A 17833-nucleotide genomic window follows, 5' to 3' on the forward strand; every position below is an offset into this window, starting at 1 on the left:
TTTTTTTAATTTTTTCTAATTTCCTCTTTAATAGCTTCACCCTGCAGATGATTTATTACAGTCATAAAAAATGTTACACGGTGGAAAAAGCCCTCTAGTAGTTAAGCAGAAAGTACTTTAGTCAAATCCTTCCCACGGCGGCGGGGTTTTAGAATACTTAAACATAATTCCAGGTACGTGATTAAAATTTGGTTTATTGCAAAAAAAATATAAAAAGAATAAAATGAAATGGCTATTTACCTATTTACATCGACATCCGTGGATTCCAATATGGTTCGAGCTTTATCCAAATGACCATGTTCGACGGCCGAGAAGAGAGCTGCCAAAGGATATAAAATATATACATTTTGAAAATAAAATTAAAAATTTTTTTGCAAAGGATTCAAATGTCCTTATGTGGTTCACAAGGATATTTCTTGTATTTTACAAAATATTATTACAGGACGGAATTCGAGCAACTAACTACGGAGGGGTTTTATTAATTTATAGGGTTTATTAGATGTTAAATTGTGTTGGGTTTGTTTTGGTGTGTGTGTATTCCTACTCTTGTTAATGGCTAAAAAATACCCTTTTTCAACTACCAATCTACCAATCATGAACATACCATGTAAGTGGGTATTGATTTGTGTCAGTTTGTCCAATTGTGCTTGGGCGATTTTCAGTTGCTTCTTCGACATTTTATTGGGATGAGGTGTCTGTGGCTGTTGATTTGAGGAGCCACCCTTTGATGTACTTCCTCGTTGCAAGACTCTTTGTTGTTGTGATGGTTGCATCTTATCGTCTTCTTGCAATTCTTGATTCATTGCCAAATGATTTTCTTGAGGATAACGTGATACAAAAAATTTGTTCGTATCGTTCTTCATTCGGCTTTGTTTGGTAAGATGTTGCTGCTGCTGCTGTTGTTGATGATGATGATGATCCAATGGATGGGGAACTAGAAAATCCATTTCAAACTGACATGTGGAAGGGTGATGATGATGGTTCAATTGGCCAGGAATTTTATTAAATAAGGGTGAAGTTTCCGTATAGAAATCATATGCCGCCGATTGTTTGCTGCAATCTTTTGTAGATTTTTTCTTTGATGTAAAATCTAAATGACGTTTACTTCGTTGCGGACGTATAGTTGGCAATTGAAAATCATGTCCATCTTGTGTGAGAAATGTTGGTTGAGAATGGCGACTATTTGACGCCAATGATGATTTTTCACAACAACTTTTTGATAATAAATCTGGCAACACATGGTCTAGATGGATTCAAATAAAAATGAAAAAATAAAAATTAAATTAAAATAAAAAAAAGTAACAAAAAATATAAAAAAAAAAACAAAATAAATACAATTTTGAAACCTCCTACCGCAAAAAGCTTAAAACAAAAAGGGTAAAATATGAAGTTTATTTGGGATGTGTTTGGTTCAGTTAAAAAGGTTTTAACTTCTGATGATGTTATGTAGTTCAGAGGAAATATAATGTAGGTACCTTCAATCAAAGATAAATAACCTTTTGTTCTTAGCACCTAAACTTTGTAAATTTTAGAGTTCATTGCATTTTCAAAAGTAATTTTGACAAACGCAAAGACAACAGGCACAGGGTTTGTGCAGTAAAATATGATCGACAACTATGAGGAACTTATGGAAAATTGAATGTAAGCTCAAAACACGTTTCACCGAATTTCGTTCCAAACAGCAAGCTTTGATAACTTAGCGGCGAATATTGTCCCTCATCTTTGTCAGGGACTTTATATTTAAACTTTATTTTTAAGTTACAAAAAGGTCTAAAGACCTCTTTGGAACTTTTCACATAAGGTCATAACTCATAGTGGTTTAAGCGACATCTTTTTTGTTAAACTTTGTGGAAAGAGATAAATCAAAATATTTTATTACCCTTTTCGGAATTAGTTTTTGGAATTCAGGAACAAGGTAGCAAAATATCGTTCAAATTTGCATAAATGTTAATGTTATTACCAGGTCCGTTGGGCTCGTGATAACAGTCCAATACGAACCGAAGCGATTGAGTGAAAAAAATGGGAAAGATCAGTTCGGAACACAAATCCAATATTTTGTGTTTGTCACCTCTGAATTTTACAACACAAGAAATAAAAAAAATATATCCTGAGACCGGGACTACCAGTAGAAAAAAAGGCTGAGGGAGGCCAACAAAAAAATTATCCCAGTGGAAGATCGTGTTTTGGTGTTGTACATGTAGAGCCGTCGGCATCATTGTTAATATATTTCTATAGTACTATCATGAAGAGAAACGATCTTAGGAACTCTGGTGGTAACTTGAAAAAGCAGAATTTGTATGAAATAAATACACTGAGCGCCACCTCAAAATAGTGGTGACTTGAATGGTACTGAAGACAAAAAAGTGTCAGATAAAAATGCTTGCTCTGGACTCAAGAGCAACTACATTGAACTCACGACATGTGGAACAGTGTTTTCCAGGTCTTCCACGCATCAAAGTAAAAAAGGTTGATTAAAAAATCATATATCAGACCTTAATAAATTTTAGTTTTTAAAAAGATTCAGAGAAATAATTTATCCGAGTTTCTAACTTAATTTTTTTTACAACACAGAGAAAAATAGACCACATAAAATAGAACAAAAACAATAAGATTTCTCTATGGTTTTCATCCAAGAAGGAAACCTTATTAAAACAATCGGGTTTTCCTTATTGTTTTAAAATCTGCAAAAAAATAAAAAAAACGATGACCAGGCTGGGAATCGAACTGGAGACTTCAAGTCATTAGTCGCCCACCTTACCACCTGAACCAACCTGCCATGAAAATATTGATCGCGATTTTTGTTCTAGTGCTAAGTTGCAAAAAAAATCAACTTTTCAGTCAAATTTTAATAAGATTTTCTCTATAAAAATAATAAGAAATCTCCTTAAAAAAAAATTATTAATCGTTGATTTTAATAAGATTTCCTTATGAAATGTATGGACGGTAAAACAATATGGCAATCTGTTAGTTTTTAGCGGGTCATATTTTACTCTGTGAAAGAACATACCTACAAATAAAAATAAAAAGTGGAAACGTTGAGTTTTGTTCAAATTAGTTTTACTTTTTTTTTTAATCTAATACATGCTTCAAAGTAAAAGTAATAATTTTGAGCAATTCAAATCAAATTTCATTCATAAACTGTCAGAAAATCAATATTAATGTATAACCAATAGTATCTACCTACCTCCAGCCTTTTTATGTGTACGTACACTCCTTTTCATCAGAATAGGTACACAACTTTTCAAATTTTCATTAATCGTTTGTCGCCAATAGTGGTGCGTGACCTAATAAGGTTTTATTGTTTTTTGGTAGTTTAAGATGTTAGGTAAAGCAACGGCTAAAATTATTTCAAAATGAACCATAACTTTCCCATTGTTTTTCTGCTAAAGTATTTTTTGAGGAAAAATTAACTTATTTCTTTCTTCATCAGAATAGGTACACCCTTGTTATCTATAATGTTTTTGTGGATTTCGGGCAAATTTACCATTAAAACAAATAACTGGACTTTCCTAAGTGTAATTTAATAATCATACTACCATTTTGAAAAGCATGGGTGGGTTAAAATCGATAAATTTTGGCGAAAACACCTTAAGAAATAAAACAAACAAAGAAGGATCCACCAATACTGGTATGGTTAAAAAAAATTACGAATTGTGAATATGCTCTATCCAGACTTCAGATAAAAACATTCTGGGGGTAAAAAAATGAATGGTTGTAAGAAAAATGCAAAAAAACACTCTTAGACGAGTAAATTTTTACATGTGTTACCAGTTTTGGTGGATTAACGACAAGAATAAATGTGAAAAACAGTTGTTATTTGTAATTTTAGGACAGTTAATAGAATGGTAATTAGAATGAATTTTGAAAAGACACCATTACTACACCAAGAACAGAATTGCATTTGTTTAAGGTTTTTGAAATCCTTTAGCACATGAAAAGTTGAGTGGTATTTCTGTTATTTTTGGGTCAACGAACATTTAATTTTGATGTCCTTGGTGACTTAAACCATCAGTTTAACATTCTGCGAAAGGAGAAACCATTTTGAGACCAACTTCATTGTTAAAAAAGAAGTGTTAAGGCATGGAAGAAAGTAATCTTCTACGATAATACAAATATTGAATTTTAAACGTGAAGAATGGTCACAATTATTTGTAAATGCATTATCAAGAAACTTTTCCTTAATTCTCTAGTATTTGTGAACCAGTATTCTGAATTTTTTAACAGGACCACGCCTCCTACCACAAAAAATGCTCTGTAAAATATTGGGAGGAAGTACAAATTTAGAAAGTACTTGAGTATCTACCATAGAAAACAACCCTGAACCTTGTTGAAAATGGCTAGCCCGTACTGATGAAATTTGTGAGAGTCGATTTTAAGACAAAAATATTTCCTAACCCACCATTCAACAATTTAGGGAAGAGATTCAGATAGATTGCATAGAGAGATTTAACAATGCAATTCCTGGACAGTTTCGTTATTTTTACTTGCGATATAGGTACTATATATCAAGTTATGCATTCGTACAAAAAAAAAAAAATTGAGATAACATTTTTCCATGACATTACGATGGTAGACAATACCAAAAAAGTGGGTCCCGGAAGTCCGTCTGTCTGTCTGTCTGTCTGTATAAGGAGCTACAGCCTAAACGAATGCACCGATTAATGTCAAACTTGGTATGTAGCGTTATTTGGCGACTCTCCAGAGGAGTTTTTGGAATTAATTTTTTTGGACCAAAAATAACGGTACTTGTCATATACCGATTTAGGTAAAATTGAAATATCTCGAAAACGGCTCCAACGATTTTGTTTAAAAAATTCAAATGTTAGTTTTAAGCAAAGGTCTATCTTTCAATGAAAATTTTTTTTTTGAAAATCATTATTAACGGTACCTGCCATAGAACGGTTTTTTTCAAATCCGATTATCTCCGAAACTGCTTATTCGATTTCAACGAAACTTTTTGTGAAAAAGCATTTATATAACTAAAATATAAACCAAAAATAAAATTTCCAAAAAAATAATTTTTGGATTTAAAAAAAAAACTTGAAAATTTTGGTTTGAAAAATCAAATTTTCGAAAACGGGACATTGAATTTTTTTGAAATTTTGTTTTTAGATGTTGATTAGTGATTTCTACAAAATGGCATACCAATTTTATTTTAAAACTTTTTTTCAAAATTATTTATAAGAAATTAGTTTTTTTTAAAAACGGCTCTAACGATTTTGAAATTTTTTTTTCTAAAAATGCATGTTAATGTATCAATCAAAACTGCATACTTGTTTTGGAGGGCAATTTAATTTTATATTTTATTTTATTTTTTTTTAAAAACGAATTTTATTTTTTTTTCCAAATTTCTATACAAAGTCTTAAAAATTTAAGCAACTTTAACTCTAAGAGCAAGTTCGTGCGACCCAGTCGTGCATTTTATTTTATGAATAAAAACGCCACTATACAAAAAATAAAATAATTAAAATTCATTTTTAAGAAGAACTTGATTCAAATTCATTTCATGGACCACTATGACATCATTCTCTATGTGTACCTATTCTGATGAAATAAAAAAATAGCTCAGTTTTTCGATATGAAATGCTTTGCCATAGAGAAACAAGAAAAATAACCACACGTTTTGAATTATTTTTTTTGCTGATTCTGCTAACATCTTAAACAATGACTTGACACCAAAAAATTATTATTTTTCCTGCACTGTAAGGAAAAAAGGAATACTGAACATTTGAAAAGTTGTGTACCTATTCTGATGAAAAGGAGTGTATTTCTGAGTCATGTTACATTAAATCAGAACTTAATTTTCAAATCAAGTACTCAGTCAGTATACCTACTCACCCCACTCTGGAATGAAACTTTATATATTTTCTCAAAAAAAAAAAAAAAAAAAAAATCAGAGACTTTAAACTTACTATTATAACCATTGCTGTGAGTAGATGTTTTTCATCTTTTTTTTAAGTCGTTATAAATCTGATGCTTCTGTTTTTTGGTACTCAAGAGAATTTGCTTGGCATTGATAAATGAAACTAAGGACCTTCAGGTTCATTTGCAGCATTAAATTATATCTATACATTAGGTAGGTACCTACGTGATGTTGACGACACAAACTCAAGAGCGAGTATCTTCTCAAAACTGTATAAAGCAAAATAAATTGCAATAGAAAATAAAAAAAATTATGTTCAGGCATCCAAGTTCTTGGTGTAATGTGCAACTTTTGAAGGATGTCTTCATAAAAATTTAAAATGGAATACTTCATGTTAATAAAATATAACATAATTTTGAGTTTGTTGAAGATGCTTTATGCAACTATTTGCAGTGCAAAATTTAATCCTCAATTTATCAGGAAAAAATGCATATTCTTTTATCACAGTGTGATTATTTTTTTTTTTTGAAAATCCTTTGCTTCCTTATAAAAATTTCTTAGTTTGAATAGTTTTTATTGAATTATAAAGGATTTTTTTTTCTTGGCAATTTATGTTTATGAAATTCGAAAATATAAAAAAAAAACGAATAAATATGAATGTTGTTTATCTTAATTAAAAATGTCGACAAACAATGAATATTAATGTCTCACTTGAATTTATTCAGTTCAAATAGTTGCTAAATTAATAATGAAGGAATACATGAGTGAAGAATCCTTTCACATTCTTAGAAAGCATAAATTTCCATTTCATCTCCGTTACCCAAAAAAGGCTTTCCCTTAATATTTGATCAAGAATTTGATAAGACAATACTCAAAATTAAACCAAAACACAAATTCCTATAAATAAATTGAAGCAAAAGTAATTCCATTCTCTAAAAATCTTACATTCCATTCAAAATTAAGAAATGTCACAAATTCACATTTTTAGGTTTTTGCATTCATTAAGATGTTATAGTGAAACGATTGTACAGGGATGATAGGCGTAAAAAGAGTTATTTAGATATTATAGTCCAGGTTTTCATCTGGAATAAGGGGTAGCAAATATTTTCTTTACCGAACATTTTTATATGCCAAACGTCAACCGAGTCTTGGGGAGTCAATTGAGAAAACTATTTGGGCTGTCTGATGACAATCTGGGTTTGTAGCGGGCAAGGCAACCTAAGTTGCAATCTAAAGTTTTAGGATGGAAAAACATCGAGATTTCTTGAAGGATTTGCATATTGTATTGATTAATTTTGAAAAAGCATTCGACGGAAAACTGCGAGATCTGATATGTGTAGCCCTTTGGCAATGAGAAGTTCCAGAAACCTATATGAGTGGATAACTATGGACATGTTTAATGGAGCAGTTACTAAATTAGGATGTGCAGCTGGAGACATCGAAGAAATAGTATACCAGGATAGCGTGTGAGTTCTCTGCTTTTTATTACAGTTTGTTGATTGCCTGCTTGAAAAAAACAACCAAAATTTGATCAATTATTCTTTGCTGACGATGGATCCAGCATAAGTCAATATCTGATCCACTTATTTACATATTTGAATGGGATAGTCCTTCTAGTCTATGATCAATAAAATAGCAACTTTTGAAAAACACCTTGATTTTTAGGGGTATTTTTGGGTAGTTTTTGAGCGTTCAAAAAATTTTAAACTTATAGGGCATGTAAGACTTAGCTATACGCATACATGTGCAAAAAAATTGGAGGGATTGATTGATATTTGACTGAATAACGGAAGAAACAAGTTTTAAAAAAACATTTTTTTTACCGTTTTTAATCGATTTTCATCGTTTTTGATTTTTATCTTTTTTTCTTCAACAGTTAGAGAAATAAAGTATACAGAGCAATGATAGATCATAAGCAGGACTAAATTTCTATATCTATTGAAATTTCCGAAGAAATTCTTGAAAATGGGGTACTTAATTGAAATTAGTCCAGCACTTAATTACTCCATTTGAATTTTGTCAAAAAAAATTTATTTTTTGAGAAAATCAAAATTCAAGTTAGCAGAACACGAATTTGTATGGAAAATGCAAATATTTTTTTTTAATGGAAAATCTCGGAAAATTCTTCCGAAAATGGGGAACTTAATTCAAATTAGTCGAGCACTTAATTATTCAATTCGAATTTTGTCGAAAAAAGTGGAATTTTTTGAAAAAATCAAAATTCAAGTTAGCAGAACACGAATTTGTATGAAAAATTAAAATATTTATTTTTTAATGAAAAATCTCGGAAAATTCTTCGGAAAATGGGGTACTTAATTCAAATTAGTCGAGCACTTAATTACTCCATTTGAATTTTGTCAAAAAAAAATTTATTTTTTGAGAAAATCAAAATTCAAGTTAGCAGAACACGAATTTGTATGAAAAATTAAAATATTTTTTTTTAATGAAAAATCTCGGAAAATTCTTCGGAAAATGGGGTACTTAACTTATATTAGTTAAGCACTTAATTATTTGAGAGAGTTTGAAAAAAAAAAAAAAAATTTTTTTTCGAAAATCACAGAAAAAAAATTATTTTTGGAAAAAAAAATTTTTTTGGAAATTTTTTTTGGGATTCGTAGAGCACTTAATTAGCACCTAAATATTATACCAAACCCGATTTTTCTACGAGCAGTTTAGGGCATTTTCGGGTAATTGCTCTGCTAACTTTAAATCAAGTTAGCAGAACATTAATTTTCTCCAAAAGTAGTGGAGCACTTAATTTAATTTTGGGGCACTTAATTAGCACTTAATAAGCACTAAAAGATCCAATAACAAAACATATGTTCTGCTGACCTTGCTCTGCTAACTTGAGAGACATGATCACAAGTGTGAGGCAGATACATGGGAGAGTTATGATCCCCTCGGCATAGAGATTATGATAGCGTCGTATTAAAGGAACAAGAAGAAAAATGTATTTTTCTGTGTCTTAAAATTCACAGGTTATAACAGAAATTTTCATAAGTGAACGAAGAGCACAAAACGAGTTATTATTAAGTTAGAAAAGTACCAATCTCATGTACGAAGTAAGTACCTCTCCAATATTTAAAGAATAACCTCAGAAACTTAAGTTTGTTGTACTTACTCAACCATTGCTTTGGCAGATTGCTTTGATGTAAGAAGACCCTTTCCAAGGACGAAGTCAGCAATTTGCTTCTCTACATTATTGTTTCCAAGACTTTGGACAGGAATGGAAGGATAGCTATAGGGCGGAACTTTATGTTAGCACTATTTTCAGGGACGATAATAATTATTTTGACCTCCCTCCATTTAGAGGAAAAAAGAAGCCTGCCGAAAATTTTTCTGTAATGCTGACGAAGTTTTTTTAACTTAGCAAATGGTTTCTTCTCAAATATCAGATGGGTTTTTCATGCACTTTAATAAACAGATGAAATTTTCATTTAAGTTGGGAAAAGGCCTAAGACTTGTTTAGGTATTATTATTAATTCCGTTTGGTTTGGAACAAATACCTACTTTAAATTCATTATATTTTTCTCATTATCTAAATAGTTCTTTCTTAAATTCGATGTGCTCTCTCATTGGATATAATATAACCTTAAATATATGTATCTTTGTATGTGCAACGTTATTTCCGAGACTATAAGTTAATTTAACTTATCCTACTTATAGAAATTGAATGGTACCTAAACTAAAAGACTGTCAAAGCAATAGAATTTCCTAATGTATCTACAGTACAAATGTTCAACATCATTATTCAGACGAAAAATGTAAATAAATTTACTTTAGTAGAAGAAAGGAAAGCATCTTGACCGAATAAATTGAGATAAATTGTCATTAGTTAATTTAAAATGCACAAAGTTCTCAAAGTCAATAAAATGAACCTTAAATAAAATACAAAAAGCCCTCTCAAATACAACAAGGACCAACGAGACTATACTTAAAACTTCTCTTCAACATGTCTTCATTCATTTCTATTTTAACAGTGAGTTGAATAAGAATGAAGAGCCTCCCCATCATCTTCAACGAGAACAGATCTAATGAGTATCTTCTATAAGCTTATTCCTTGTTCTATCAGGAATAGAAAAAGGTTTAACGTTAATTAAAGTTTATAATGTAACGGATTTAATGGTGAAATTCTATGAGCACACACAAGTAAAGTTAAGTAGAAATAGGTTTTATATAGAAAGCAGAGAAAAATGTTTCCTATCCTTGTAATGAGCAATAATAGAGAACTTAATATATACTTAAAATGGGTTTGCTAAAAAGCCGGTAACGAACCTTACGAGCGAATTATGTTAGCTTTTAAAACCTGAAGTTGTTTATGAAAATGTAGGTACATGTAAACAGACACCAAGTGTGTGTGTGTATGATGGTTAATTTATATAAATTTTTGTTTTTTTTTAATAAAGACTTTTTATATTGCCCCAAAAAAATGATGATAATGAAAAAACATGCTGATTATAATGATGATGATGAGAGAAGGTATTTTTCGAAAAGATTTTTTTTTGTTCGCCTTACCGGGATAACATACTTTCGAGGAGGAAGTTGTTGTATGACAGATTTGACGAATTTCTGCTAAGGTTCCAAATGATTTTTGACGAAGCAGAACAACTGGCGAACGTAGACATTTGCCAATTTGAAGGTTCTTACTACTTTCAGCATTATTCCACCTGAAATTATTTTTGTGATGAAAAATTATAAAAACAACCAAATTACTAAAAAACTGAAAAATAAATGAAAAACAGACTAGCGAACATTATAGGTATTCATAAAAGAAGAATAAAATGATTTTGTGAAGAGTTATTAAGACAAATTCAATTCGGACTTGAAGTTTTGAAATTGGGCTGTAAAAAATGGATTCGGTGATCTTCTCAGATAACGTTTGACCGATTAACGTTTTTCCGAACAACTTTTCACGAGGAAGAACTTCTTCAATTCGACAGACATTTCATTTCCTCCAACCACATAAGAAATCCTCGATACTAAATTGCTATAAGGATATGTTCGATGTAGATCTGACTAAAATAAAATGCACGACTGGGTCGCACGAACTTGCTCTTAGAGTTCAAGTTGCTTAAGTTTTTAAGACATTTTATATAGAAACTTAGGAAATGTAAATATATATATAAAAAAATAAAAATCATTTTTCAAAAAAATAAAACAATATCTCAAATCAAATCGCCCCACAAAAAAAGTATGCAGTTTTATAGGATATATTAAGGTGCATTTTTAGAAAAAAATTTTCAAAATCGTTAGAGCCGTTTTTTAAAAAAATAATTTTTTATAAATAATTTTTTGTAAAAAAAGTTTTAAAATAAAATTGGTATGCCATTTTGTAGAAATCACTAATCAACATCTAAAAACAAAATTCCAAAAAAATTCAATGTCCCGTTTTCGAAAATTTGATTTAAAAAAAAAAATTTTTTTTTTTAAATTCAAAAATTATTTTTTTCAAAATTTTATTTTTGGCTTATATTTAAAGTATATAAATGCTTTTGTATAAAAAATTTCGTTGAAATACAATAAGCAGTTTTGCAGAAAATCCGATTTGAAAAAAGCGGTCCTATGGCAGGTACCGTTAATACAGTAGTCCCTCGATAATGTGAATTACCGATAATGCGAATTTCTCTAAAATGTGAATCGCCAAAAATTTTCATTGTCATCTCTATAATGTGAATTTCGAAAATTTTTAGACTCTATAATGTGAATTTCCTTTGCAAAAGCTTGCATGTTTTTCTCGTTCGGGCACAATTTTTGTATAGGTCTGAAAAATGCATAACTGTTATTTGTCTAGACATTGTTAGCATTTTACATCTTTTTATGAAGTTTTTTTACGTTTTTTTTATGAAAAATTGATTATAAAGATTCTTATGATTTTTTTTTTTCAGTTTTTGAAATGGAGTGTACTCCTTATTACTTGTATTTTATTGATTTTTTTATGAATTCAATAAATGCTTAAACTGAGCTTAAAATAAATATTTTCTGTGATATTCATTGGTTATAAAGAATGTTTTAATCATTTAAATGACAGTTGGAAAAAGTTCCAGTAATGTGAATCATTCTAAAATCCGAAAACGCCTTGTTTTAATTAGTTCACATTATCGAGGAACTACTGTATTGATTTTCAAAAAAAAAATTTTTTTCTTCAAAAGATAGACCTCATTTAAGAACTAACATTTGAATTTTTTTAACAAAATCGTTGGAGCCGTTTTCGTGAAATTAAACTTTTCCGAAATTTTTGTATGACAGGTACCCTTATTTTTATACCAAAAAAATTAATTCCAAGAACCCCTCTGGAGAGCCTCCAAAAAATGCTTCATACCAAGTTTGATGTCAATCGGTCCTTCCGTTCAGGCTGTAGCTCCTTATACAGACAGACAGACAGACAGACAGACGGAATTCCGGGACCCATTTTTTTGGCATTCTCTACCATCGCAATGTCATGGAAAAATGTTATCTCAACTTTTTTTTTTGTACGAATGCATAACTTGATATATAGTACCTATATCGCAAGTAGAATGGTGAAGAATACAATTTAATTATACGCCGCGCCGTGACAAGATAAATATGTATTATACATTTTTCACTTCAAATATTTAAATTTAAACATGGTCAAAAATCTATGTTTTAAGCTAAAAAAAAATCGCGAATCGATCGAGTGTGTAAAGTTAGCCTCCATTTTTTTTTTTAATTCTATATTTGAAAATCGTTCCAGGTTGTTCCACACTTGTTCCGGAATGCTTAATTTTTTTTTTTAAATGAGGTTTTAGAGCCAAATTTGTTTGAAAATTTAATTTTTTAAAGTTGTTCCCAAAAATGTTTCAAAGTTATGGACTTCTAAGTTCAACATTTCGAAAACTAGGAGTCGAAAACAAACGATTTTTTAAGTTTTCATTTTTAACTTTCAAAAAGTGTTCTAACCATTATTCCAAAAAAAAAATTGAGGTAAATAAATTCGAATTTTTAAAGATATCGCTTTGGTTTTTTTTTTTTTTTTTAAATACAAAAAAAAATGTTCCCATTTTTGTTTTCGAAAAATTTGTTTTGAATTCGAATATTTAAATATATTTATATATATATATATTATACTACATATTCTGAGTGAGTTTCAGTGTTTTACACTAAGAGTGTCAACTCGAAAATGCACTTTATAATGTTTTTATATTTTCAAAAATTACCTTTTACCTTTTTTAGAAAAATAAAACAAAAAAATTGCTCCGAGTGGAACATTTCAATCTTATAAACCAAGCTAAAAAATTGCTAAAAAAAACAAAGAACTTGCGTCTGAACAAAACAAGAATGATTTTACCAAAATCTTACCCCACTTTTGCCCCCTTTTTAAAAATTTTAAAACCTAAAAATAAAAAAATAAAAACAGTATGATTTAAAAAAAAAGAAACCTTCACTACTAAAGTTATTATAAGAACTTTTTCAACCAGATGAACTCCGACATTGATATTTTTCTTCAACCACAAAAAAAATTAATTTGCTCTATTTTTTCTCCTTAATCAGCACTACCGCATTCTATCTGTCGCTTTATAAAATTCTAGGTATTTAGAACAATTTTGCTTTCCAAAAAAAGCCACAGTAGATTTCCAATTTTGATTGAACCTTCTGGCATGTTTACTATATCTCGAGGTTAATCAAAAACTTAAAGTAGATACCATCATTGATTTTAAATTTATCCTTTTTCCATCCAAAAAAAGTTTAATCCTATAAGTTCTTGGGAAGTATAATACAAATTGCAATTCAATAATAATAGCTTAAAGCTAAAAGTATAATTCAATTTATATTTATGATTGATATTATAGAAAATGATTTTTGATTCCGTTTAACCTTATGAGAATGCATATACGAATAAGAAGATTTGGTTTCTTTTATTGGATTTTGAGATTTTTCACAAGAATTTCACCATCAGATTGACTTGCATTTAAGTACATATCCACTCCATGCACATACGGAATGTGTGTGCATCGATGCACACATCGGTGCTTAAGGATACAAAATAAAATTGTTTACTTTAAGGTTCTTCAAAACCAATAATCTTTTTCCTTTTAAAACATTCATTGATTTATGGTTCTTCAGAAGCAATAATCCTTTCCTTTTAAAGGATTCAAGGAGCAAAATAACATCGAGAATGAAAAATCTTTATAGGATAGATGCGTTTTTATTTTTTTTATAGTAGACCGAGTTGAAATGAAAAATTATGTTTGTTATTAATCTACTGAAAAAATAAAAAGCTACCATCTTTTGCGGCAAAAAGTTTACTTTATTATTAAAAATGCTGACAAATTTCTATATTTATTAAAAAAGCTATAAAAAACCCAAACATTATTAAATTGAAACTTTATATTTTTTCATCCATATTTTCTTTTTAACAATGAAAACTATACACAAAAAAACCTTATTTGTTAATCTTTTTTTGGAAGCAGAAAATAATTTTTAAAACCACAACAGACCGTTTTTGACCTTTTCTCGCTTCTCGTTTCTAAGTGAACAAAACCACATACAACTTGTGGTCAATGGTCGGTTATAAAATCATTATTTACATAAAGCTTTTGTCTATTTTATTAAGGTCTCCATATGAAAAATACAACACATTAATGTTCAAGCTGTTGTTTTGAAGCATATAATAATAATTAGGTATGTTTGTGTGGTTAATTATCCGACCACTATTTCTCCCTAACCAAACAAAGCATTAAAAGCACTGATCCTTTTGTTCCAGCAGTTAACTATGTGAAATGTTTTAAATTTTTATCTATTTTTTTTTGTGCTTTTTCCTTTTTTTAATGTTCGATATGCATGAAATAGTTTTACTAATGTGTCATTATTTCATGTGGTGTAGGTACTTTAAAATAGGGTCATTAATTTGCTAAGGTGTGGAATTTGGACAAATAAAGAAGAAGTGATGTAAAAATATAGTCAAAGACTTGTTTCTTTTGGTTTTAAGTTTTTTTTTCCAAAAAATCTAAAAACTATACTGAAAATGCGTAGAGTGTACTGAACTGAATAAGAACTCAAACTGGAACATGACTTAACTGGAACTTCACTGAAACTCTCTTAAAAGTGGTTTCAAAAAGACCTGAATGTGCAATCAAACTGAACTAAACTGGGCTCAAACAATAGTAAAGTTGTACAGTACAATTGTACTGAAACTTAAATGAACTGAACTGAAACTGCACAAAGCTCACGTGAATATGATCTGAAACTGAATTTATACTCAACTTTTATCAAAAACTTTTTTTTTTTGTAATGCTACAGGCTGTAAAACCATAAATTAAAAACTAAACCTTAAAAGTTAGTGTACACTTGTGACTAAGTAGGTATATTGTACTTTATGACGTACAAGTAAATCCTGTTCATAAAATATTGATTTTCACTCTTTCCAAGTACCAATTTCCAATTAAGGAAATTACAAACAAAATCATTTTTGTAAACATACAAAAAGTTTAAAAGAAGTTTTCGCCACCAACACACAATAAACTGAGCTGTGCATTATCCAATGTATACAAGTACTGGAAGTAGTAGTGTTCTCACAATTAATTTACATCACTTAAAGTAAGTTTTTTTTTTCTTTCATCCATTGTGCGGCTGTAGAAAATAGAATACAAACGACAAAAAAAAACTTTATATTAGACGTAATTAAAAGTTTATGATGGGATTTTGCCTTTATTTTTTTTGTTTATTATCTCTTGGCATGCATTTTTAAGGGAACTTTGATACTTATGTAATCCTGAATATTTATTTTTATCTACACAAAAAAAAAAAAAACAAGATTGAAAGAACATAAAGGAGGGATTCTTGCACGAGTAGCTAAAAGTAAATCTATAGGAGGAGATTTTTTTTGTGTACCAATCGTGTTTATAAAGAAGTTCTATATGAGTTATAGAATAGAGATACTAGTCACTTTCAGCTTGAGGTGTGAATTTATGATTTAATACATTATTTCAACATGTCGGTACATTAAAGATTTTTAATTGGAAAAGATAGAAAAGGACTTTACCTTATGCAAAGTATGTGTAAAAGAGGACTCTTTGAATATTTTAATCTGAAAATAATAACTGAATAAGCATGATATAGGATGATATGGACTGATTCAGACTATAGTTTGTTGAAAAACTTTAAGGTCCAGTCAATATTTTTTATGTGAAAGGCCAGGATTTTGAAGCTTTATCTTACAAAATATTTTCCTATACATAAACAAATTGATTATAATTTATTCAAACATATTCCATAAAAACATACATATTTTTTTTGTGAAACAGAAACCGGTTCTTTAGAATTAAAAATATCAATCTAATGAATAAGGGCTTAGAAAAACTGGAGGAAAATCTGCTTTTATTTACCTAAGCAAAAATTAAGTGAACCACGAACACGTCGCAGAGTGCCTTAAGTTAAAAAACTAATATGCTCGAAAAATTGGCTTAAAAGTACACTTATCGTATGAATGTTAAAAAATATTAATATTTAGCAACTTTGAAAACGGATTTTTTTAATATTTGAGAAAAAAAGGAAATATAAAATTACCCATTATAAATGTACCTTTGAAATAATTGTCAGAAAGATTAAACCTAGGGACTAGAGTTGAAAAATGTAGGTCTTGAATGAGAGTAACGGCCGATTTCTTGACAAGGTTTTAAGATCATTTTAAGGGCCAGTTTGCTCACAATTGATTTACTTTTAATTAAGGATTATTCCTGGGGAAATCCATGATTAAAAAATAATCGAGTGTGGACAAATAAGACCGTAGGTTAGGTTAGGTAAACGTGGCTATCAGCAGGAGAGCTGATACACTTGAATCTTTGAGATTTGTTCTCTTCCTATTCGTTGAACCATTTGGAGCTTATATATTTGCTAGCTCACTAGGGTTGTTATAGTAGAATTCTCCCAAATGGAGTCTACGTCTTTGAGATAAAGCAGAACATTCACAGAGAAGGTGTGGAATCGATTTCACCTCCTCCTCATCCGTGCAGATTCTGCAGAAATCATTATAAATTGGACCTTAAACTGTTATTTTTAATTCTTGGTTTTTGTTTAGAAAGTTCTATATTCCTTGAACAAAATAAAAATGTCTATCGTGGAAGAGGCATTCAGGGAAAATCAATGACATTTTTTCCTATCGGTAGATAGTAATATGAAGATAAAAAAATGAAATCTTAGTTAACTCGAGTTCTAGCGATCTTAGCCCAATATTGAGACTCTGATTCTAACTCAAAAAAAGTTAAAAATTCAAACCTTAAGGCGTTAGAACTTGGTGAAGAAATGAAATTTAAACAAATTAAGCTTTAATTTTTCGTTAGTCCGAGTTTTTAAGTTAACTTTGTCAAGAAATTTGGACGTTAAACTATTAGATACTCCAAAAAAGTTATAGTGCAATATGGTGTAAGCATTTTCCACAAACGGAACGGAAGGGTTTGTTGTTTATTATGAGCTATTGCGATCCTTTTCCTTTCACTAGATCTTCTAAGATTTTTTAAAGACTAATAATTTCTAAAAATAAAAAAAATTAACTTCCTTTTCACTATTACCTACTAAGCTACTACCGCTACATCAACATACATACCAAAATTCCACAGTAAATTTTCTTGAATAACACTGGTCTGCAAAATTTAACTTTTTTCTCCTTCAAATAATTTTTTGATATTATGAAAGATTAGACTTTCCTGAATCTAAATCTGGTTTCAGAAAAATTCTGTCAGGTACCATTTTTGTAAAAATGATTTTTGAAAAATGTGAGTAGTTTCTAAAAAAATCACCCTTTTAGATTCATTTGAACTTGTATAAAATTAAAACTATTTGTCGCATTGAGCTCAAATTTGGAGGACTTATTCTTCATAATATGACCTATCGATTGATACAAATATACTCTGTTACATTTATGTTTACTCATTTTTTTAAAATACTGATTGACAAAAAAAGCAGACATTTCGAAATCCTTCAATTTTTAGTAAATCCTACATGAACAAAAGCATC

The 17833-nt window shown here is 29.6% G+C and overlaps 1 protein-coding gene across 9 annotated transcripts in view; it reads right to left on the reverse strand.

Annotated features, from left to right (window-relative positions):
• Nucleotides 1-17833, reverse strand: part of LOC129913874 (uncharacterized) — a 128023-nt gene that overhangs the window by 27816 nt on the left and 82374 nt on the right. For 6 of the 9 annotated variants that reach the window (XM_055992827.1, XM_055992825.1, XM_055992824.1 and 3 more), the window contains 2 exons: nt 605-1243; nt 241-319 (listed from right to left, as the gene is read on the reverse strand). In XM_055992827.1, the coding sequence (XP_055848802.1) occupies nt 241-319; nt 605-1243 (718 nt within the window). Of the gene's footprint in view, nt 1-240; nt 320-604; nt 1244-10378; nt 10531-17833 lie in introns of all 9 variants that reach the window. The other 3 variants (XM_055992829.1, XM_055992828.1, XM_055992831.1) reach the window with 2 other exon arrangements.

This window comes from Episyrphus balteatus, chromosome 3 (assembly GCF_945859705.1).
Source record: "Episyrphus balteatus chromosome 3, idEpiBalt1.1, whole genome shotgun sequence".
Classification (NCBI taxonomy): Eukaryota; Metazoa; Arthropoda; class Insecta; order Diptera; family Syrphidae; genus Episyrphus; species Episyrphus balteatus.